At 38.1% G+C, this 23,997-nt stretch overlaps 1 protein-coding gene across 2 annotated transcripts; it reads right to left on the reverse strand.

Moving 5' to 3' along the window:
* Positions 1-7,676: 7,676 nt before the first annotated feature.
* On the reverse strand, positions 7,677-23,083 carry LOC137286561 (katanin p60 ATPase-containing subunit A1-like). Of its 2 annotated transcripts, none has more exons than XM_067818486.1 (11): positions 22,833-23,083; positions 19,723-19,890; positions 18,102-18,289; positions 17,595-17,772; positions 17,012-17,115; positions 16,804-16,909; positions 14,584-14,742; positions 11,117-11,243; positions 10,522-10,653; positions 9,964-10,090; positions 7,677-9,379 (listed from the first exon to the last, which is right to left on the reverse strand). In XM_067818486.1, exons 2-11 carry the CDS (start codon positions 19,888-19,890, stop codon positions 9,181-9,183), a joined length of 1,488 nt encoding a protein of 495 aa, XP_067674587.1. In that variant the 5' UTR covers positions 22,833-23,083; the 3' UTR covers positions 7,677-9,180. The 2 variants fall into 2 exon arrangements, with proteins under 2 accessions (XP_067674587.1, XP_067674588.1); XM_067818487.1 differs by having other exon boundaries at positions 17,595-17,769; positions 22,833-22,998.
* Between the last annotated feature and the right edge of the window lie 914 nt (positions 23,084-23,997).

The following is a 23,997-nucleotide window of genomic DNA, read 5'->3' on the forward strand; positions in this document are numbered from 1 at the left end:
AAACAGGAACGATAACTCTGTTCCTGTTTCATTCCAATGGTTTTAATAACATATATTGTATTGCTGTTTTTGATTTTGCTTATTTGTTATGAAGAATTAAACCTCCTTGATACATCTAAAAGAAGGGAAAAAATATATGTTAAAGACATGTTCTGATTGTTTATAACTGCAGTTCCTAAAATTGTTGAAAGCGCACGTACAATAATCACAACAAGCCCGCAAGATCGTCCAGGCGGTCCAGTGAGAGCAGTGATGTCAATAACGCACGTGTATTTGAATCTCTCACAATTCTTATCAAAACCTTCACAATAGACAACAATTCTGTTAGCTAAGTTCTTAGTACTTTCAGTATAATGATACCTATTTTTCATGATTTTTTAAAGCATAACATGATGCCATGAACGATTTAAGTAGTCGGGATTATTTTTTTTTTTATCAGAGCACCGCATCCATTACGCGCGTTCTGATTGGTTAGTCGTATTTTCGCACATAGCAATGGTCGGTGAGGGACGAGTCTTCTTGGGGGGTACGGGAAAGGGGTTGTAGTGACGAATGCAGGAGCGTAGCATGCCATATTTTGTGTGCGTGTGTACGTGCGTGCGTGCGTGCGTGTGTGCGTGTGTGTGTAAGCCCGACAGGTTGCAAAGCTTCATGTGTAGATAGTATAAGGGATAAGGGAGCAAGTTTTATGGATGATCAACTTTTTTATTTTCACAATGGCCAAGGGTGATCAACTTCTTTATTTTCACAATGGCAACATGATCATCCACAAAACGTGTTCCTTCACCTTTAGTATTAGGGATAATCTACAGCAGGGATAAGTCACTTGCTTGCTTTCTTAACCATTTGTACCAACTGGCGTGTATCTCGTCATGCTCCAACGTACACAGTGACTTGTTTCGTTCACGGGGGGCTTGTTCTCTGTTCGCCTACATCTCTATTCGCCAACATTCTTAAAACAACTCTTCGTGCTCTGTTGATCACAGATTGCGCAGTGATAAACGAACATCATCCCTATGATCCGAAACTGGACTCTTCTGTTTGGAAGAAGAAAAAGAGGTATACAGAGGTATAAAATGACTTTATTTATTGATATAAAAAGATATTTAATGTCTTATGGGAACAAACATTAGGAAGACGATTTCTCCAACATGAGTGGCATGTATACATTAATGCCCAGGGGGTATACACAGAGTGTAGATTTGAAATATTTGCCCCACAACATTACTCAGAATACTTTAACAACTCATACTTATTTACATAAGTTTGGAATTATCAATTCAAGATTCACCATTATGCACATTTTGTAAACAGGAGTCCGTATGGCATCTACTGTTTGAGTGTAGTTTTGTAAAGAGTGTGGACCGAATTGGCTCGGGATATTGGATGAAGGACAAATTGAATTAACATTAGAAAATATATTACTTGGTTTTAAGGGGGAAAATAACAACCCTCTAAACATTTTCTGCCTAACAGTAAAGATGAATATTCTCACTATGAGTAGGAAAGAAGTTCAACAAAACTTTCACCAGGTCAAACGTGAGATAAACAAATACTACAAATCATGTAAATCTACTTTACTCACTCCGGCCAAGCTAACAAATACCTCTTGGAAATAACAACTTGAACAAAAGCTACTTATATTTTGACATTATAGGCCATTTATAAAAATAATCACTACTAAAAGAAGAACGTTCATTCGCCAATGCTTTACATCTAAATAAATAAATAAATAAATAAATAAATAAATAAATAAATAAATAAATAAATAAATTACAGTCAATCAAGATCACTATCGCCCTGTTCAGGCTGTTTCATTATAAAAGTGGGGGTGCATGTTTTCATCCTAATTAGTCCGCTGTGTTTTTGTTGGCGACTGGAGCCGTAGGCGAACAGAGATGTAGACGATTAGAGACTAAATCTTGGTCACAGCGCAACTTCGGTTGTGTTTAGTACTTCAGCACAACTCTATCGTATCGGTGGAAATTTTACAATGCATGAATGAATGATAACAAGAGTTATATGTGAATGAATGAAAGAAAGAAAGAAAAAGAAAAAAGAAATACGTATTGGAATGAATCACAGAATTAATGATACACCACATCCCTCCCTCCTCAAACGTTTAGAAGGATACAAAACTATCATAAGAACTCGTGTTAACATCAGCTGTCCTTTTCTTTTAGAAAGCGAAAAAAATACCCTCTACATTTGTATGTCATTATATCATATATTCATATATGGCTGGGGACATAATGGTTTACCCTCCGCGTTCGTCTGTCCGTCCGACCGTCCGACCGTACGAACCAGGTAATGTACTCTATCCACTCCTCCACAAAATACACTGTTTGGAATTCAATGAACTTATACATGGGCTTTCCTGGGACTCTTGCGTGCATCCCATATTTTGTTTTTGTGTTTTTGTATTTTACTGGAGTTTTTTGTTTTTGTTCTTTTTGTTTGTTTTTCTTTCCTTCTTTTCTTTTTTTTTTGTTTTTGTTTAGAGATATTTTGCTGAATTTCTCCACGATGATAGTGTAACGGGATGAAGTCTATCCCCTTCTCCACAAAAACTGCTCAACAGAATTGAATGAACTTCTACATGCCTTTCGTAGGGACTCCAAAGATGTGCATATCATATTTTTTATGCAATTTCTTGATTTTGTCACTTTTATAGATGTTTAAACTATGTTGATTTTTGTTTTATCCAACCTGTCCGTTCTATTCAACACGGGATGTACGTTATCCACTTCTGAAAAACCACTGCACAAAAGTCACCTAACGTACATAGCTTACATAGGTCTGTTATAGACCTCACCTCACCTCACCTCACCTCACCCCACCATTGTGGAATTTATTTAGATTACACATGTGCTTTACAGGCACTGTAAAGGCGTGCATCTGATATTTTGATTTTAAATTTTATTTATTCCAGTTTTAACGCCGTTTTAACTTACATAAATCCGGTTGAATGTCTTTCTGAATATAGTGTGATAGGGGATGATGTCTATCCACTTCTAAGCAATAGCTGCTTAACAGAACTGACATGCTTCTACATGCGTTTCTGTGAGACTCTACAGGTGTGCATCTAATACATTGTTCATCGAATTTCTTAATTTTGTCACTTCTACAGATATTTGAACTTAGTTAAATTTCAGTTCACCCTTTTCGTCCCATACAACAGGGGCTGTACTTTATCCACTTCTCCAAAACCGCTGCACAAAACTCAGTTAACTTACACATGTTTGTTATTGAGACTAACGATGTACAGCTCTTATTTTGTTTTTGTATTTTATTGTTTTTGTATGCTTAGAGACATATAAACTTCGATATAGTTTGTGGAATTTCTCTCTGATGATAGTGAAAAAGGGGATTGTCACTTCTCCACAAAAATTGATAAACAGAATTGATTAAGCTTATACGTGAGCTTCACTGGGAGTCGAAAGGTGTGCATCTTATAGTTGCATAGATGTATATTGAGCTTGTTTAGCAGAAAATAATCACCAGAGCACACTCAGTGTGGGGAACTCTTCCTACAGCAGAGGGGGCATCCATGTCCCTGGGCACAGGTTTTTCTTGTTACATTAGTAATTAATTCAGATATCTTATATGTGGGGAATGGCAGGGCCATTGACGGAATGTTAACTGACACTGTCACACACACCCTCAAAAACAGAATGTTTGAAACAATCACAAAGCGTTGTAACCACCCTTCCACTTTGTCAAATACAAAGATCAACAAGAAAGAAATGAGTTTTAAAACCACAACACTCAAGCATCACAAGCGTCAATGGCGGATCAGATCGGAGATATGTCATATTTTTCACACACATCAATTACACTCTAACACTTTTTCTAAAATTATGAAACTATCCCTATTACTTACAAACACCTTTCACTTCATGGCAGATTCCCCTCATAAAAAATAAAGGTGTACGTGAAAGAAGTTTTTAGAATAATAACAAGAAACTATCAAACATCACCTTTTAGTATTTCAGTGCGGATCAGATCGGAACAGTGATATGTCATATTTTTCACACACATCAAGACACACAAACATTTTTTTAAATTATGAAACTATCACTACTACCTGCAATCAGCTTCACCTGATGGTATACTCTTCTCATAAAAAATACAGGTATATGCGAAAGAAGCTTTTAGAACAATAACTCGAAACACTCATACATCACCCTGTAGTATTTCAGTGGCGGTTCCGAACAGACGATATGTCACATGTTTCACACACCTCAAATGCATTTTTTTAAAATTATGAAACTGTCACTATTATTTGCAAATACGTTTAAAGAAGTTTTCAGCGATAGAATTTAGTCTTTCTTCGCTGTGCACTGAGAATTGAAGCCAGCGAGCTACAACATGGCGACTTGAAATTTACTACATTTCTGCTGTGCTAATACTGACATTAATAACAATTATTTGACTCAAAGTGAAGTCATACAAAGGGTAACGTTTCTTCTATATGTATTTTTTCAGTATCACGAAACTAAGCAAATGTAATCAGCTGTTGAAAATAAAACACGCTCAATCATAAAATGTAAGCAGCTGCCCTAGTGGCTAAACTGGTCACGTGACGAGCCGAGGCACAGCTTACGAGGCTTTTCGAGGAGAGACCACTCCCTGTCTTATAGTCTCCCTGATGGTACGGAGGGCTTGTACAAATGATTTAGCAACAATCAAATGTAATTCGTGTCTTTTATCATAATGATAGCTTTTGGAGTTTTAATATTTACGGCTAATATATTTGCTTTATGTAAAACCCAGGAACGGATAGTTGATATTTTCTTATCATTTTAATCGATCTAAAAGCAAACCGCCATACAAAAGAAAACTTACTTACCTTACTTATTTTTATAGAAAGTAAATGATATTTACATTTGTTTGACTGGTATTTTAAAAGTTGATGAATAATAAGAATCTGTCAGCGCTATAAAGCTGAAGGAAGAGAATGTTTTCACAACAGTATCAGAAATAACCCTTCTATGGACAATTTTGTTAGAATTATGGAAAGTACTGATAAAAATGTATTACGTTTGGCAAGTTTTCTATGAGATCAGAAATACATCAAATAAAAATTAGACCTACAAGATGTATGTTTGATAGTTTAGTGTAGTATTTTAGAGGGTTATCACGAGAACTTCCTTGTTTTGTCCAGTGACAAGATACCAAGACCAGCTTGAGTACATACGTCAAAATCCTTATGTAACATGGGCCATGGCCTTAAATACTGAAATAGTGAGTGAGTTTAGTTTTACACCACACTCAGCAATATTCCAGCTATATGGCGGCAGTCTGTAAATAATCGAGTCTGGACCAGACATTCCAGTGATCAACAACATGAGCATCGATCTGCGCAACTGGGAACCGTTGACACGTGCCAACCAAGTCAGCGAGCCTGATCACCCGATACCGTTAGTCGCCTCTTACGACAAGCATAGTCGCCTTTTATGGCAAGCATGGGATGCTGGAGGCCGATTCTACCCCGGTAAGGGTCTAAACACTGAAATTAATTGTCTGTCTGTCACAATGGCATACGATACTTTATGGATAGGAACTCCTGTATTAAATCATGATGCGGCATTTCGGTGTTGATTCTTAGTCACTACGGTACCATATAGGTTCTTATACCGTTTTCAAGCAAGGGTCTACTCCGAAACATACATATACTCACCACCGAAAGAAACGCAAATTTCTTTACTGTTTCCTGTGACGTAAATACATAGTGTTGAAAAGGTTTCTGATATGTATTTGATTCCGCTGATGCTGTTTTTCACGGTAAAAGGAAAAAATACCACATACGCAGCACACATGATGTCACACATCACACGGAAATGTGAATCCAATGGTTTTCATTTCGCCCGAGCAGAGACAGGTCGTGAAATTAGAGTTGCTTTTCTTGCTCTTACGATGCTACTTAAGAATGGATACTGTTTAACGTCTGCTGTCGCATTATGTAACAGGTGCGTGCTACGTTTAAGTGCTAACGAACGTCTGAGAGCAGTAGGGAATATTGAGCCTGGTTGGTGCCACAGGCGCTCGTGTCATTGCGAGCATTAACGATTTTCTTTCGATATGAAATATTTGAGTTAACCCCCAACTTGAAACGCTCCACAGAACAATATATTGCTTCGTAAAGCGTTTTACAAAATTTGCGTATTTAAAAAAAATCTTTAATCCTCGCAGTGACAAGAGCGCCTGTGGTTGGAACATCCAACGTCGCCAGGCATAACGGAACATATCAGTCTGCAATCAGCAGACAAACGGCGTCATTGACCATCCTCGTTGCGGACGTCAGCATGTAACATCATACCAACAAGACTGCTGCATTATGACCTCTCATTTGCGAAACCACTTCATACCAGCTACCACAAGAGCCCGTAACATCATAGGAATCCACAGCAGACCCACCAGCGACAATACTGATCGTCGCCGTCTCTCTTTCGCTGGTTTACGTTGCCGTCGGCCTGAACTGGGCGGTAACCCATCGCAACTGACGCAGTGGACATTGGCATAGCATCGTTTTCTCATGAAAGTCGCTTTTGTATTGATACAGTAGACGGCAGAGTGAGAATGTGGCGTCGTCAAGGTGAAAGATTCTCAGAAAACTGTTTTGGCGAGAGATAGTTGGGGAGGGCCTTCTGTCGTGTCTTTGGCTGCCATTAGCTGGAGACGTCATGTTCAACATGTAATCTTTCAGAACAATGGAAAAAATTGTGGGTTAAAGTTACCCCGAAGAGCCTCTGGCCCTAGATTTTCAAAGTTGTCTTAGCGCTAAGATAGTTGTGAATGCCACACATAAATATTAACTTATGACTATCATAGTGCTTCGAAAATCCTGCTGCTTATGCCAATGAAGGTCACACCCGTTATTGACGTTAATGTTCTAACCCAGATCTTCACGGGTTCAATACCATCAGCACAACCGGAAAAATATCAAACGTTTGGCAAAATGGCGTGATCAAACCCAGACTTCAAATGAAAGGTAACTCCAACCTCCAACAGACTGACATTCATCGAGACTCAGATGGCATTATCCAGAGAGTGATGCATTAATGAACAAAAATAATGGTCTTCTGGTTAAATCGCATTGGTGGCATCTGAAAATGAAAGTTTCAGCATATTTACAAGACTGTTACTTTAACGAAGAGGTACTTGGCATTTATTATATTATATTCAGCACTTTACAACAGTTTATGTGGCCTAGATACAGTGCCAAGTGGAGAGTGGATGATCTGTGGTTCGTTTCCGATCACCATGGCTTTACAGGATGGTACCATTTATTTGAAACTGAACTTGTGTCAAGGCGACACTGACAACAAACAAATAGAAACATGATACTTGTGTGTGTGTGTGTGTGTGTGTGTGTGTGTGTGTGTGTGTGTGTGTGTGTGTAGTAGTAAGACTTGCTGACATGGTTGACAAACATCTTAACATCCCAATTGCGTAGATCAATGTTCATGCTGCTGACCACTAGATTGTCTAGTTCAGTCTTGGTTATTTAAGTCGCCGTCATATAGCTGGAATACTGCTGAGTGCGGCATCAAAAAAAGAACCAAACACTCATTGCAACAGCACCTTGCTCAAAATGCATGTGTAGTGTTGCATGGATTGTTGTCAATTTCGGGACCAGCAACAACTGTAAAACAATGACAAAGGCAACAACATCAAACTTCCTTACTCTGCTTTTTATTTTATCAGGCACAGCAGTATCTTAGTCAAGGACAGTATTTCTCAGGAATCTAGCAAAAATACATTATAATTTACATACAATGCGGCTATTTGGTGCATAATTGGGTAATACTTTCCATATGTACATCACAGCTGTTTTGTCTTCAGAAAGAACATTTGACAATATTTACATCAGGCTTGGTCACAAAACATCTGAATGTGGATAAAGAGTAAATTTACAACAGCTGATGTTTCAATCTCTTTACATGTAATGCGGTTATTTGGTGCATAATTGTTTAACGCTTTCCTAGATCCTAAGATTTACGTGGTTTAAAGTTACCCCTAAGAGCCTCTGGCCCTAGATTTTCAAAGTTGTCTTAGCGCTAAGATAGTTGTGAATGCCATACATTAATATTAAGTTATGACTATCTTTGTCCTCCGAAAATCTTGGCCCAGATGAGTACTAGTATGTAATAACCCAAACTGTTTTACATAGGTTTTAAAGGATCTGGCAGTCATACTTGCAGACCTGCAGTTGCTACATCTTATCCCTGTTGTGTAGACTGACATTCACAATGTCATTCACTGAACTCCCTTGGAATGCCTTGATTGTTTGCCATCATACAGTAGAATATTGCTAAGCAGGGTGTTAAATAACAAACAAAACTGCTTAAAAGATAAATACCCTGGACTTGTTCATCACAAAAGCTTTGTCTCTTTTAACATGTTAACATCTCCAACTATGTTTTCACTAAGAACAGAATTTCCCTCCCACATAATTATCCTTTGCATGTTAAGCATCAGGTCACAGGAAAAAGGACTTAAAAGCAATAAATGCCATGGTCATGCATGATAATTAAATGAACACATTCTGTGTATTTTACACAGACAGACAGACAGACAGACAGAGAGAGAGAGAGAGAGAGACAGGGAGACAGACGCTTTCCCAAAGTCCACCCTTACCAAATCCATTACCAGGAAGTATGGGACATTGAAAAACTAAATGCCTGTGTTAGCTTCAAGCCAATGTTTTACCTGAGACCAATATGACTTGTCTCAATAATAGATTGTCTCTTGAGTGAATATCACTATGAACAGAGTGAATGGATGTTAAGGTATACACATTCAGGGTAAAAGATGAAAGATACAAAAATATCTCACTAAATGTACTTACAATGTATAATTAAACAGGCAAAACTTGAGCACTACAAGTTCATGAAAAGGGATAGGTAATAAGATCGTACCATGACCAAACATATGTCACTGTTTTGCCAGGAATTTGATGTTGACACAAGTGTCAAAAGGCATTTTCATACAGGGTACATTAAATCTTGACTTCAAAAACTACAGAAAAAATGGAATCAAGAGTGTTCTTTGTTACAAGCAAAACCTTTTACCATGAACACAAATATAAACTAACCATGTGTTTCTCCACCTATATCACAACATGGTTTAACTTTGTGTCAGTAAAGGCTACCATCAGAACTGAAGAAAGCTGTTTTAAACAGATCCAAATTCTTTCATCCACTTTTCATATCGCTCTAGATCTTCTTTAGAAACGCTCTTGTTAACTCTCATGATTGCATTCTCAAAGTCTTCCATTGTCGTTGGCTGGATCAACTCATCTTTAGGAATGTTTCGAATCTGTTCTGGTCGAAGTCCATCAATCCTTCTTCTGAATGACATCATTGCTGCATCTCTACATTGACAAAAGTAAGCAATTAGAAAGGATATTGTTCTGTGATGTCAAGGCTGAAGGTTCATCGTACATCACTCAGACTCCCAATTTGAAATCCTGTTTTATCAGCAACTGCTAGAGACCCAGTTTCTCTGGCTTTAACAACAAATAAGTGGGCACAACACACTTTCTATATGGCTCCAAAAACCTATTCTAGGACAGTGGACATCACTCTTACTCTGCATCAAACAACAAATTATCACCACTACCTTTCTATATGCCTCAAACAAAAAGCGACCTGTGAAGGTCCTGGGGTAGAATAGGCCTTCAGCAACCCACGCTTGCCATAAAAGGCGACTGTGCTTGTCATAAAAGGCGACTAACAGGATCGGGTGGTCAGGCTCGCTGACTTGGCTGACACATGTCAATGGTTCCCAATTGCGCACATTGATGCTCATGTTGTTGGTCACTGGATTGTCTGGTCCAGACTCGATTATTTACAGACTGCCGCCAAATAACTGGAATATTGCTGAATGTGGTGTAAAACTAAACTCACTCAAACAAAAAGCCACTAGCCTTTATATACATGCGGTGGACTTACGTACCTGCAAACATTTGTAATGTCAGCCCCAGAGTAGCCCTCCAGCTTGTCCGCAACACTGCTCAAGTTAGCATCCTCAGATACTTCCACCTCTCTCAGGTTAATCTTCAACAGCTCAACACGACCTTCAGCTGCAAGAACCACTTTATATTCAACGCTGATACATCTTGGACACAGAACCACTGAACAATTAGGGTAGCTGATAATCACAGATAATGACATGAAAGAACCTCCTCATTAAGACATTACCTGTGGCTAAAGAAAACCGCCATCAACAAAGGAACGCCAATATCTTACACCATTTATTGTTTATTATATGCTTGATTGGCATTTTACAAGATGCTATATGATGAACATAGAGAAAATTTTCTATGTTCATCATGTATTATAAGTTTCGGTATGTAAAGCCCATTTCTACTGTCCCCTGCCATGACATTGCTTGAACACTGCCAAAAGTGGTGTAAACCCCAACTCACTAACTCACTATAAGCTTCAGAGGACATAGCTGGTCATGGATGTAAGGTGGCTGTAAATGTGCTACTGTGTTGTAGTATGGACTGACCTGTTGGAAGTGGAATGTATATCCTCTTCTCCAATCTTCTCCTCAATGCTTCATCCAGGTCCCAGGGGAAGTTAGTTGCAGCCAGTACCATTACTGTCTTAGAGGGATCCTCTCCACAAACACCACCAACACCTGAGGACAATACAGTTCAGTGAAATGTCATGGCCCTCAGTTAGCATTTCATTTACTTAACAAAAATGTCAGTCTCATGTGCGAGGTAATTATTTTTACCTTACACGTCTCATCACCACTTCTAACCTGTTCCATTTGATTTGCATTCTCACTTGTTTCATATCCAATTTGTCATTATAACCCGTCACAACTCATCAACTTCACCATCCAGTTTAACTTCTATTCTAACCTACCTCACCTTCTTTCTCACCTGCCTCACTATCCACCATAACGTTACTCACCATCCATCTGCACCAACAGTTCTGACTTGACTCTCCGACTGGCATCATGTTCTTTCTCACCTGCCTCATTATCCACCATAACTTTACTGACCATCCATCTACACCCACATTTCTGACTTGACTCTCCGACTGGCTTCATGTTCTTTCTCACCTGCCTCATTATCCACCATAACTTTACTCACCATCCATCTGCACCAATAGTTCTGACTTGACTCTCCGACTGGCTTCATGTTCTGAATCCGAGCCTCGCTTCGAGCAGATCGAATCAATCTCATCAATGAAGATTGTACTTGGAGCATAGAATCGAGCCTGTGACAGAAGAATAGGGATGACTGCTGTGAAGACCTCCATGGTATAAATAAATATATCTCCCCGGGATGTTACTCATTTGGATTGCATCAAGGTTGCAAATATCTAAATGATGCATTGAAAACTTCCACTGACCAGCAGCAAGGCTCCTGATGTCTAAATCAGGAGTCTGTTGTCAATATCATTTTGTTATTTCACTGATGATTTTGACATTCAGGTTATTTTGTCTTATTTGATCTAAGCCCATATATTACTTTTAAAAGCATGTTCACCATGCCATTGCAAGTCCATTAAATTGTTTTGAAATGTGGTCAGTCCAAGGACTGGCAGTCCTAAAAAGTTACCAGTCCTGAACACACACAGCCAGCCCAAAGCACTCAAACGATAAAAAAAATCACCAAATGCTGTTTTGATCATATGAAGAAACCTTGATAAGTTTAATTTTTCAAATATGTCCCCTGACCACAGGACAGCCTTACTTCTTTAATAGACTGTCCTCAAAAATCAACCATCAAGGATGATGGGATGACCATTGCAAGTCACCATTGTTACAATCACAGCATACAGTACTAGGAGTTAGGTATCACTGTCAGGAGCTTGACTTATTACCAACCTTGGTGAGGTGAAATTGGGTTCAAATTCACATGAAAGATTATGTGAGTTTCACAGCATATTTATGTGTGTGCCCTTGTACTGAGGTACTACCATGTCACCATGAATATCCTACAGAAAAAGATCATAATGAGTGAATATAGTTTTGTACAGCTTTTAGCAATATTCCATCAATATCAGATTGGGGGACATCAGAATTGGGCTTCACACAATATACCCATGTGGGGAATCAAACCCGGGTCTTTGGAGTGATGAATGAATGCTTTACCACTATGCTAGCCCACCTCCCTAGAGCATACCGATTCCAAGCTGACCACTCCTTATTTTATCTCCTTGATAATGTGATGTTCCAGGAGGCAGTCATCTTGTTCATGAAGATGTCAAAGCAGATGTGCTGTGTGCAGTACATGATATGCAGAACACTGCTTGACTAGCCTTTATCAATGATAAATTTTGAACAGTTAGGGGGTCACTAGATCAACATACTTCACAAATAATTTGATTGGCACCAGTATCCACTTCAGTTTCTGTTAGTGAAATGCCTGGCTAAAAGCAAAATGATGCCTGCAGAAACTGTATATCATATGTTTCAGTGTAACCTTTGCAACAGGGTACATAAAAAATGTTTACAAAGTCTTAACGAGAAAACTTTTTACCTACAACAGCTGATGCTGTCTCGGTAATGGTTGTCACATTTGGGATTCAAACTCACAGTCAGGGTCTGACATGTAACAGCCAGCTCACAAAGTAATAGCCATCTAACCGCCTCAAACACCAGAGAAAACGTATAATGGTCAAAAAGGTATGTCATGGTTGTTTCAAAGAAAATCATTAAACTGTATAGCCTTTCCATTGCTCAACTAACAAAAAATAGTGTGGACTCTAGGTATGAAGCTGCTTGACTGACCAGGGTGCCACTGTTCAAAGTGATCTTAGCACTATGGTGACTGTAACTCATACCACAACATACATGTAAGGACGTCTTAGTGCTAAGGTTGTTTTGTAAAACGGCACTGAGCTATGTTCAAGGTAATAAGACATATGGCACTGACCACAGGCACACTGCAGCGCAAATGTGGTTGCGCAGTGTAGAGAATATGACCAGTCTTCATATATGCGAGCGAAGCGAGCAAAGGTTGGCAACACACTTCCCTCGCTTCGGTTCAAAACGCTTTTTTCGTTTCAAAATAAAATATCGCCACCATCAAAGGTACACTCCCATTTCCTCACTAGGCTGTGCTCCCCGATTTCCAACCCCATATTTAATAATTACTCGCTTGAAATATGTTTTATTCAACATTTTAAGCGCCACTCTGGGTATTCAGTTTGTTCTTCGCCTCCATTACCCCTGCCAGCTTCCGGCTCAACGGAGTGAAGGAACAAGAATAAGCAGACATTATAAAGATATACCATACTGCCTAATTTTATCATGATTCTGTTGGAATGTATTTGTCTTAAGTGTCTGCGTTGTTGTTAGATATTCTGTAACATTCATTCTACAATAAACACACTTCTGGCGTAGTGGGCGTATGAAGCATGGGAGGTAACTCTTTACGTATTCCATACGGAATAATATCTTGTTCCTTCACTGCTTTGAACTGGAAGCTGGCAGGGGTAATGGAGGCGAAGAACGGTCTGATGTACCACAATTGGCGCTTAAAATGTTGAATAAAACATATTTCACGTGAGTAATTGTTAACTATGGCTTTGGAAATCTGAGATCACAACCTAGTCAGGAATTTGGAGCGTACTTTTGATGGTGGCGATATTTTATTTTGAAACGAAAAATACTTTTTGAACCGAAGCGAGGGAAGTGTGTTGGGAAGGTGAAATGCAGAATTGATAAAATTATTGACTGACATTCCAAGTCAGTTTTGATAGGTGTTTCTCAAGATGTGAAGTTCTAGCAAACACAAATAACTGTAAATCATTTAGCGCAAAAAACATGTGGTGTGGTTCACTCAGATGTTGCATTCACTACTAAAGTTTAAATACTTCATCAACTGAAGTTGGTGAAATATTTCATAGCATTACATGGTAAAAACAATTTTTACCTTTGTGTTTCCAAACTTCACATATCAGGAACAATAATGTGTCTTATGGAGTTTTTCGGTCTTTTGGAAAAAGGTAACAATTTTAGGGATCACTGGATATCAACTTCTCCATTCTGATGGTTCTGGCAGACACTTTCTTCCTCCTGATGGAGGAATAATATACTCCAAAGCATCATGTCAATCACAGTAAGGAAATTGATTACTTAATTAAAATAAAATTGTTTACTTAATGTGTTCTGTTTGCTAATACTCATATAATGATATAACAATTCTGGACACATGATACATATTCCAAGTGAAAATATACTCAGCTAACACTCTAATATTTCCTCTTGAGGACAAAATTCTCATGCAAATGAGCACTCTATGATCTTTGTGCACGCTGAACTCAATCACACAGCATGCGGGAACCTGGCCAGGGGAGGTAACTCAGTGCAATCACACAGTTGTAATACCTACCATTTCGAAAAGTAGTCGCACTAACTTTTCAGACTCTCCATGATACTTGGAGGTAAGACTCGACGACGAAACATTAAAGAATGTAGTCCCACATTCACTGGCCACTGCTTTAGCTAGCATAGTTTTTCCAGTCCCTGGCGGACCAACCATCAGAACACCCTGGCAGCAAGGAGAAAGAAAACGACATGCACAAAAGGTTACATCAGTTTCCTTACCATCTCAAACAGCAGCCTGACTAGCTTCTCTGATTCACCTCGGTACTTTGACGTGAGACTGGAGGTGGATACATTAAAGAAAGTAGTGCCACACTCAGTTGCAACTGCCTTTGCTAACATCGTCTTCCCCGTGCCTGGAGGGCCCACCATTAATACACCCTGTAGATAAGAGTTGATGGGCAACAATTTAGTGGAGATAGTCAATGTTGTCTGTGTTACATGCAGGGTTAATAACATGATCATGCTGTGGAGGATACACCATATACCATATATGCAGCTTTTCATTTGAAGAAAGGAAGTCACATGACCACAGAAACCAATGAATACAATGTATAAATTAACATGTTCATGTACAATTACAAGGCTGTATTCTAATTTTAGAATGAGAAAATTACTGAGGTATTGCTTCAACATATTGGACACAATTTTATATACGGTTTCCATATGAATACACTACCATTAGTGTCTCACAATGTGTATTGATTAACATGAATAAGAAATTCCTTTTCGCATTTTGACATTTACTGTACATTGCAACTAGGATGACATTATGTGACTTTTATTTAATGAATACCAGAACATATAAAGAAACAGGTGTTAATGGTTAGTCATAAATTAGGGCATCCGATACAAAATTAAGTTAAAAGGCCTGAGCATACAAAAATATGAACTGACAAAAGCTGTAACGTTTCCATGATTGAATACATAACAATATTAGGAACAGACTAATTAACCAGCCGAATAAATGAAACACGAACAGCTCGACAGAGAACATTCAGGAACATTTAGTGAGCGAGTTGGGTCTGACACCACTTAGAACAGTATCCCAGTTATATCAAGGCATGGGTTAGCTTCACGCCTTAAATGAGGCAGATCTTAAGTCAGAACACAGATACCCAACTTAAAGAAAGCAGTTTGACAGAGCACACATGTACTTGTTTATCCCCTTTTATGCTAAGTATCAGACAGGCTAATAATAAGTACCATGTCTAAATGTCTGCAAATTCTACACAACCAAAGATAGATGCCATCTTACTTTAGCTTAATAGATTGTCGTTCCCTCCAACTTGTTAATTCTAAAGTATCACACTGTAATTATGATCAAGGATACTTATCACATCACACCCTTTTACTGAACCAGTTGTCATTCTGGAAGTGTAATGATGTTGAAGGGCTGCCATGTGATAGCATCCCCAATTTTGGTGAGATACAGTGAGCATCCCAATGCAAATGATATTCTTTCTTTTCACAGATGATTCACAATCCTGAATCATTTGTTTTTAAAATTCAGAGATCAAATATGAGGTACTGAAGAGCAAAAAGGCCACAAGGCAATTAAAATATTATTCATTTATATTTACAACCAAACAGCAGTGCAGTTTAGTTCTTAAATGCATTATTTTTCGTATGTTTTTTTCACTATTACTTGAAGTGTACTTCATTGCATGTATCATGATACACTCTAAAACAGATCCTCTGTATCATGGGTTAAATATGGGGAAATATTCAGTCAAATTCTTTTGAGTTGAATGATGGCGCCTCGCATGTTATGTTTAAGTCCAAGCAACTCTCGGTCCTGACCATTCCACATTATAGTCATCATTTGTTACACGAAATTGTCTCATAAACACACAATGACTTAAGAAGGAAATTTAGTCCCCCAGAGATTCAAACAACTGCAGTCTTGCATACATAAGCTGAAGTCAGTCAATGAGAAGTTAATTGGCGTAGCTAACTGATCAAATTAACAAACAAGGGTGGTTCACACCTTTCCTACATTGGTGGCTGAGTTCAAAAGGCAGAGTAGTGCCATGTATATATGTCGATTGACTATAGTTTTGTTCACGGATTTTAAGAGGTACATGCTTTTTCGCATTTCATTGTGATAGTACTGAAATGAGTTCATATTTACATGGTATTTGTCTTGATTATCTATGTCTCCTAATGCATTGTTTTACTACATTTTGAGACAATGTGCTGAGTTTTTCAACCCTCATAGGCATATCTTTGTTTGGAATACAAGTTATTACTTGGTCCCTCGCCACTCGACACATCACGATTTGACTGTACTGTACCAATTCTTCAAGAGGAAGTCCCATAACCATGGTAACGACATGGAACAGTATCCTTGGTATGTGAATTTCATGCGACAAAACCATCACATGTACATACTGAAGTGCCACACCATTACCACATGCAGAGTGTATCTCTAACAAATACCTTCCATGGTCTCCGAATACCCTTGAAGAAATCAGGGACAATCAATGGTAAAACAACAGCTTCTTCAAGCAACTTCTTTGCCTCAACCAAATCTGCAATGTCTCCCCTGAAAAGAGAAGAGCAAGAATGATTTTATGCCACATTTAGCAAATTGTCTAGCAATATAAAATGGCATTGTAGAATCTTAAAGCAATGATAAATATATTACCAATGGACATTTGGATTTTTCTGCAGTATATCCCTCTCAAGATGCTCCACCAAATCCTTATCATATCCACTTGAGTCAAAAACCTTCTCAGATTCTTCATCATGCTGAAACACAAAACAGGAACATAAAGATTGCTTGAGTTGATCTCTGGATGTGTGCTGAGAGATTCTATACAAATAATACTTCAAGTAGCTGACAATGAATTGTTTCAATGTGAGAACAGCAATATCTTTCAAATCACAAAATATCTGGATATTCATACAACTTGGATCTTGAAAAAATGTCCATGTGTAGAAACTGATCCATCTTCCATATTGGAGAATGATGCTGCTCCACTAGAATATAAAGGACAATGACAGAAGACAGTGATATATCCAAGCTAACATAACATTCTAACATGTTAAGATCACTTGCATCAACGTACAAAGGGTTTGGAACTTCATCCTCATCAAACAGAGGAAATCATCATTATTTCAACACACATTTAGAAATACAAGCATTTCATAATCATATTTAAAGGACTGATCAATCTCCTATTGAACTAGTCAGTTAAGGGTTTATTTAACTTGAACACCATGGCTACCTTGTTTTTCTTGTCTCTCCCCTTGTCTTTAACTGGCTCCTTCCCCTTGTCAACACCTCCATATGAAGGGCCTTTCCGCCGATCGGAATTTGGCCTGGATGGGGCACCTCGACCACGGCTCGGCTCAGCCCTTCTAGGGGCAGCCTTTTCTCGTCCTCTTATTTGAGGAGTTGGCCTGCTGACACAAAAAACAGGATGAGAACATCCATGAAGCAAAAGTTTAACTCTTCAATTGGAAATGCACTGTTTAAGGTCAGCAGACTGAATGTTTGTTACTGAAAACTATGGGAAAGAACTGACAGACCTAAGTTCTTAGAATAAGTATCATATGTTCAAAACATTTGATTCAGGTACCCTGATATCAGCAGGGAGAAACAATTTGGAAATGATGTCAACTGTCTTTATAACACATGTTACAAGTCAAGTGACGGGAAGGTCAGGTTATGGAAACATAATTTTTAAATGGTACTTTTTGCCTTAAACAAACAAATGCTGATTGATGCTAACCTGTGTTCAACTGGCGTTGGAGGTGGCCACACATCAGGATCACGTGTTGGTTCTTCATGTCTAGGATAGTTATGAGGAGAAAATTCTCCATAATTTGCATTAAAGTTGGAATTTTCAGTCTTAAAGCTTGAAAGCGTACTGCTGATGTCTTTGACTTGTTCATATTCCTGGGCAATCTCCTGTCGAACCTGGTAGTGAAATAGTGAGTGAGTTTGATTTTAGGCCACTATGGCATTATTCCAACATAACCACAACAGTGGACACCAGTAATGAACTCTACACATTGTATCCATGTAGGGAAATAGTGAATGCGTACTCAGTACAAGCACTGCTTGTAATAACAGAGGCTGATAGACAAATCATGCTATCACAGACACACAGAATACAACCAAGTCTACAGCAACCAAACCGGAAGTTTATGGAAGTATTACCATGCAAGTATTTTTCACCAAAGTCACAAACACAAACACTTTGTGGTGTCTTTGAATGTGCCAATGTTTCAGGCTGTAATTATTTTGATACAAATATCCTGGATTTTCCTGGGATATTCATTTCTAAGGTCCACAAGACTCAAAGGCTTTAAATTTTGGGGTTCTTGGTTACACATTGTGGGTACAAAGCCATAGTAAAAGGTTGACAAAAGATGTAAACAGTTATTCAATACTTACTTGTTTGAGTGGCATATTTTAGAAGTGGGAAGTCAAATAGAATAAGTGTACATGGGTGACAACTTCTTTAACACTAGAACACAACGTTTCGATACATGTTCTTATATCGTTTTCAAGTGTAAATGATACAGGGACAGAACAGGTTCTGTGCACCACTGGCTTCTATGTTTATCCCTGTATCCATTGTTACCCCCTTTTTTGTTATCATCACTTGTTACTTAGTTTTCTGTTGTATATATATATCATACATATTCTCTCCCTGTATCATTTACACTTGAAAATGATACAAGAACCTGTATCGAAACATCGTGTTCTAGTATTAAAGAAATCGTCATCCATATACACTTATTCTATTAAATACTTAGATTGTTCATTGATAAGTTACACAGATGATTCATTATAACTTTTACTCATTTTATCACTCAAAGGTGCAATGGATTTTGACCAAGTGAAAAGCTTTTGCAAAGCATTTTTATTTTTGATTTCAAAGTATGAAGCACAAATTTGAGCATTTAGAAAATGATCAATACCTGAAAGTTAAACACAGATATGGAATCTGACAAAGAAACAAACTACAAGTAACAGAACAGAAGAAAATAGTTGAGCCCAAGGCTATTGTATATATGTAAATCCTTCTGTGTCATGGACTCGCTCTGTCTTTCACAGCCCCCGTTTTTTTTAATGTTTACAGAATGAACATGATGAAGGATTACTCCCTACTCATCACTGAATTTCTCTCACTCATGATTCAAAGTGCATTACATTCTAATTATCATGCATGAGTTAGTGTCATATGTATATTCAAATATGTAACCTAGGTTAAGCAAGCCCATGATACACCTACATCTAATATACACAGAAAAACTGATACAGACATGACAAATTCTAAATTTGATACATCATGAAAAGGTGTTTCGAGAAGAGTAAAAAGTTTGCTCTGTGCTGTTCAATACCTGCTGCCATTTCTCCCTCCGCACAGAATCCTTGATAGTTTGCACCAGGCGCTGTATTTGCTGGATCACACCCTGGTAGTACACCAGTGAAGTTTCATAGTTTCCGAGCAACGCACTCTCACGCCCCATCTTGGTGTTTTCACTGATGTCAGATAAACTGGCACTCATCTGAAACATTAAACAGAGCTTTGCATAGGTTGAAATCAACAAAAGAAAAAATGGTTCATGATGGTTAAAATATACAGAATTTAACTACCATCTACCCTTAGGGTACTCTTAAATTCAAATGGAAACAATACTCAAATGATTAATTGATCCAATTTTAAATAACCTGTGTATCATCAGATGCCAATAAGGCCATCGAACTGGGTTTGGCACCAGCAAGGGCGCGCCTTGTTGAAAGCCAGGTGAATCTGGCAACAAAACATTGCATGTACAGTGGACGCTGTTTACTCCGCCACTCATTGGGACTTAAAACATAAGCCAATTTAGACAATGTGCCACACTGTAGAGCTGATGATAAATGTACAAGCCACAGAAGGAACTTGATTTTATGCCAGTGTTGACAACTTGCTGGATTAGAAAGATGCCGTTTTTCACAGTTTCCACTGCATTTGGCCTTTCCACTCAAAAACAATAACAGTGTGTCAGGTTTCATTTTTTTTATTATCCGAGTCTGAGAGGTGTCGGTTCCCTTCGTGCCATGAACATAAGGTGACATTTAAAGGGGCACTGATGCGGAGCGAATAATGTTTCTCGCCAAAGGTCTAATTACGAAACAAAACTGCAAATTGGTCAGTGCCCGCTCCTTCGACCGTGACAGACAAAGGAACTGGGCTCCTGTCCATATTAGCAGAATTTCTTCACCCAAAAGAGTCAGGAGGCCGGATGCCCATCATATGCCATTATTTAAAAATATCCATGGTATTCCTTGTCTGATCGTAACAAAATTTCCCAGCAGTGTAGTTTTTTTCGGATGCTTGGATGGTATAGTTACTCAATTTGATCCTATTTCTGTGTTTTTAACCTCGATATTTAATCATGTTACATGAAAATATGATGTCTACAGGCACGTAGCAAGCCATTTGTTTCACTCTGGAAGATTGCAAAGCTTTATATTTAGGTAATTTTGGGTGTTGGTTCAGCTGTGATAGCAAATATCATACGTAAATTTTGGTAGCTATGGTAGCTACAATGGTTTATTATTTATGATAATAAAAACACACAGCTGATTTATTTGAATTCGTAAACAATAAACGATGACTTTGCCTTTGGTAGAGAAATCTGAAAATTTTCTTACGTTAAAAAAACCCTTATTTCACCTATTTACCCAAGTACACAGCAAATGCCTGTATGTATTCCTTATGTAACGAAATTCCGTTGGTATCCTCAAAACAGTTTCGGCCCATAAGTGTTTTCAGTGCGACACAGAGATTACATCTTCCTTGCTGTAACTCGCGTTTGATGGTGTAAACCTACAAGTGTTATTTGTCATCATTCTCTGGATGGTCAATTAAAGAATTTATAACCGGTATAATTAGTAGTAACACCACTTCGGTTACTCAACAAAGGTTCCCATTTGGCATTTCTCCTGTCTGGAGTAAATACTCAACATTATAAATTAAGGTCTGTAATGGCAAATGTATTGTATGTTATGTAATATGTGCATGTAAGTGATGCAAGAGGGTTTATCAGCTGAGTTACAAAAACTAACATCGATCAAAGGATTAACCGATAACACACTGATTGATTAATTACTTTTGTCAAAAGGCAGTGTGTGTAGATGACTACACCCTGTCGTAAAGTGCGAGTGTAAAAACAACATCCTTCCTTCAAAGAATTAACCACCCTTGCGTTGACTGATTGATTGCTCATTATTGGTTAACTAAATTACTTAGAATAGCGGACATCATACAATAAGTTGCCAGGTGTGCTATCTTGGGTGACCAATGAGAGGTTTATCAGGTTTTCACCAACGAAAGACGTGAAAAGATGTGTTACTTTTTCGCAAATTAGACAGTTGTAAGACACGCGACACAGAGCGGGATTATTTACCAGCTGCAGATGAATGGAATACGATATCTTTTACGTGGATATTGATGGAGACATTCCTGAACAAGTTAGTAGCCTGACATTGTTGCTATAAAATTAGTCTGTTTTACATTCATTATTTGCATTTTGGTTTAATTTATTTGTTGTAGCATTCAGCAGAATCTATATGACAGAAAACACACACTAGATCGCGTATGTGTGTGAAATAGGATCCACATTGGCAATCTATACAATGTATAAATGTTGCTGTTATGTTAGAAATTTACTATGAGTAAAAGCAGACCGTGTGTTCTTTCATCAATTTTCAAAATCATACAAATATGACAATAAACTAATTAGGGTTATGAGACAAAATATAGAGACGTACATTGGCTTCGTTATTTTTCCGTCCTAATAGTTTTTTTACCATTTCTACCACTGGCAGATGATTAACCTTCAAAGTGTTTCATTTGTTTTCATAATACATTTGTAATGAAGTAAAAATGACTCAGTTGATTTGTCTATAATTAAACTATCAGCTGCGCATACGGACTGCAGCAGAGGTCACGAACCAGTCACAATTCTGGGATATCATCCGGTACTCACGGGAGAAAAACAATAACAAAAGTTTACACCAGTCCACGGAAATTGCTCCGCATCAGTGCCCTTTAACTTGGCTAGGGTACACTTCTGTATATAGAAAGGTACCTGGGTTACATTTCTATAGTACCTGGGAAAGACTTCGGCCCTTAACCCCCGTTTTGTTTATAATTCTTTAATAAAGAACAAATGTTTATTTATCAAAAATCCTTAGCACTAACCACTACCTTAACACTAAACCACATTCTTACCCTAACTAGAGATCACACACCCTAACCCTAAGACCCTAAAACGGCATCAGAAATACGGCATTTTGTTAAACCATTTGCACCCTTTTCGCCCAATAACTGTAACTGATTTTGAATGTTTCTGAGAATGTTGTCATAAATGACAGCGTTTAGTTGTTTTCTGGGGTCATGTGCACATCACATCAAGATACATTCTTTTCGTTACTCATTGAGAAATTAAGTCATACATACTTTGTCTTCTACTTGTCGTGTAGATATTCAATAAACTTGAAAATACAGCACAAAAATATCACTAGCCCACACTCAGTACCAACTAACTCTTAAACTATTTGACCAAACTCATGACAACGCGTAACTATTTCACTTTGCTCTAACAGTGAGATCAAATGGAATGAAATATCGATGCGAGGAGCTTAAAGAGCCTACTTTAGTCGTAGCTTCCTGACAACTATTAACATGTGCGGGCACCTGAAATTATATGAACTGGTATCGGTGTTTGTATGCGGGAAGGGTTTATGCGCTATCTCATTGCTAGACGGAAGTCCGGTCAAAACAAGACCCATTCGGGTTTGCAGTGAGGGTTTAAAACTGGAATGAGACGACTGTTGTTACACCAGCAATTTGGTGTCATGGAGGTCCCAAAACCATGATTTTTTAACCCAGGACTCAATGAAATTAACAAAGAGTATACTTTCCTTTCGATAACACGTTTCTGTAAAAATAACATTTCCTTACGACTATTAACATCTGTTAAGAAGGCACGGAATGCTTTAATTTCAGATATTGGAAATATTTTTGACAGACAGATCTATGTCTCATTGAATTTTATAAATGTATTTTTACATTTATGATGCTTTTGTATATTGTGTTTAGTATTTATTTTGACTACTGCAAATGACAGGCTTAATTGTAAATGGTATCTCAAGATAAACTGTTTTGCGCTAAAGCACGAATCAGAAGTCAAATATCAAAGCAAATTAGTCAAATCGTAGGAGAACATGTTACAGAGGAGTCCCATTCAAGTCTAAAGTAAAGTGATTATGAGACTCTTAAGTCACAATGCTCAAGGAAGAGACGTCCTAAGTCAACGCCCGTGTTTTTCTTGGGGGGTTGTTCTGATAGGTTCTCCTGTCGGGTGTTATTTACCTCCATAGACTGTTTGCAGTGAAAACGTACCGATTGATTTCACTTTACACACAAAAAAGTAAAACAAATGAAGTGAAATTACAATTGCGAATCCTCATAATGTTACCTTGAGAATTTAAAATCCAGGTGTCAGAACTAAGGATCAAGGTTGTATGACAAACGATCATAGATTCAGATCATTATTGGTTTGTATTACAAGGGGGTGGGCGCAGGAGTTGAAAGGAGTGAAACAAAACGCACGTAGTACGTG

The sequence above is a fragment of the Haliotis asinina genome, chromosome 6, assembly GCF_037392515.1.
Source record: "Haliotis asinina isolate JCU_RB_2024 chromosome 6, JCU_Hal_asi_v2, whole genome shotgun sequence".
In the NCBI taxonomy this organism is placed as follows: Eukaryota; Metazoa; Mollusca; class Gastropoda; order Lepetellida; family Haliotidae; genus Haliotis; species Haliotis asinina.

Bases quoted from the DNA above. Each gene is read 5' to 3' on its own strand.
- LOC137286561 (XM_067818486.1), bottom strand. From the start codon at position 19,890: ATGAGTGCCAGTTTATCTGACATCAGTGAAAACACCAAGATGGGGCGT. The intron at 18,290-19,722 runs GTATTGAACAGC...TTTCACTACCAG, and splicing joins GGAGGGAGAAATGGCAGCAG to GTTCGACAGGAGATTGCCCA. The intron at 17,116-17,594 runs GTAGCCATGGTG...TTTGTGTTTCAG, and splicing joins GGAGAGACAAGAAAAACAAG to CATGATGAAGAATCTGAGAA.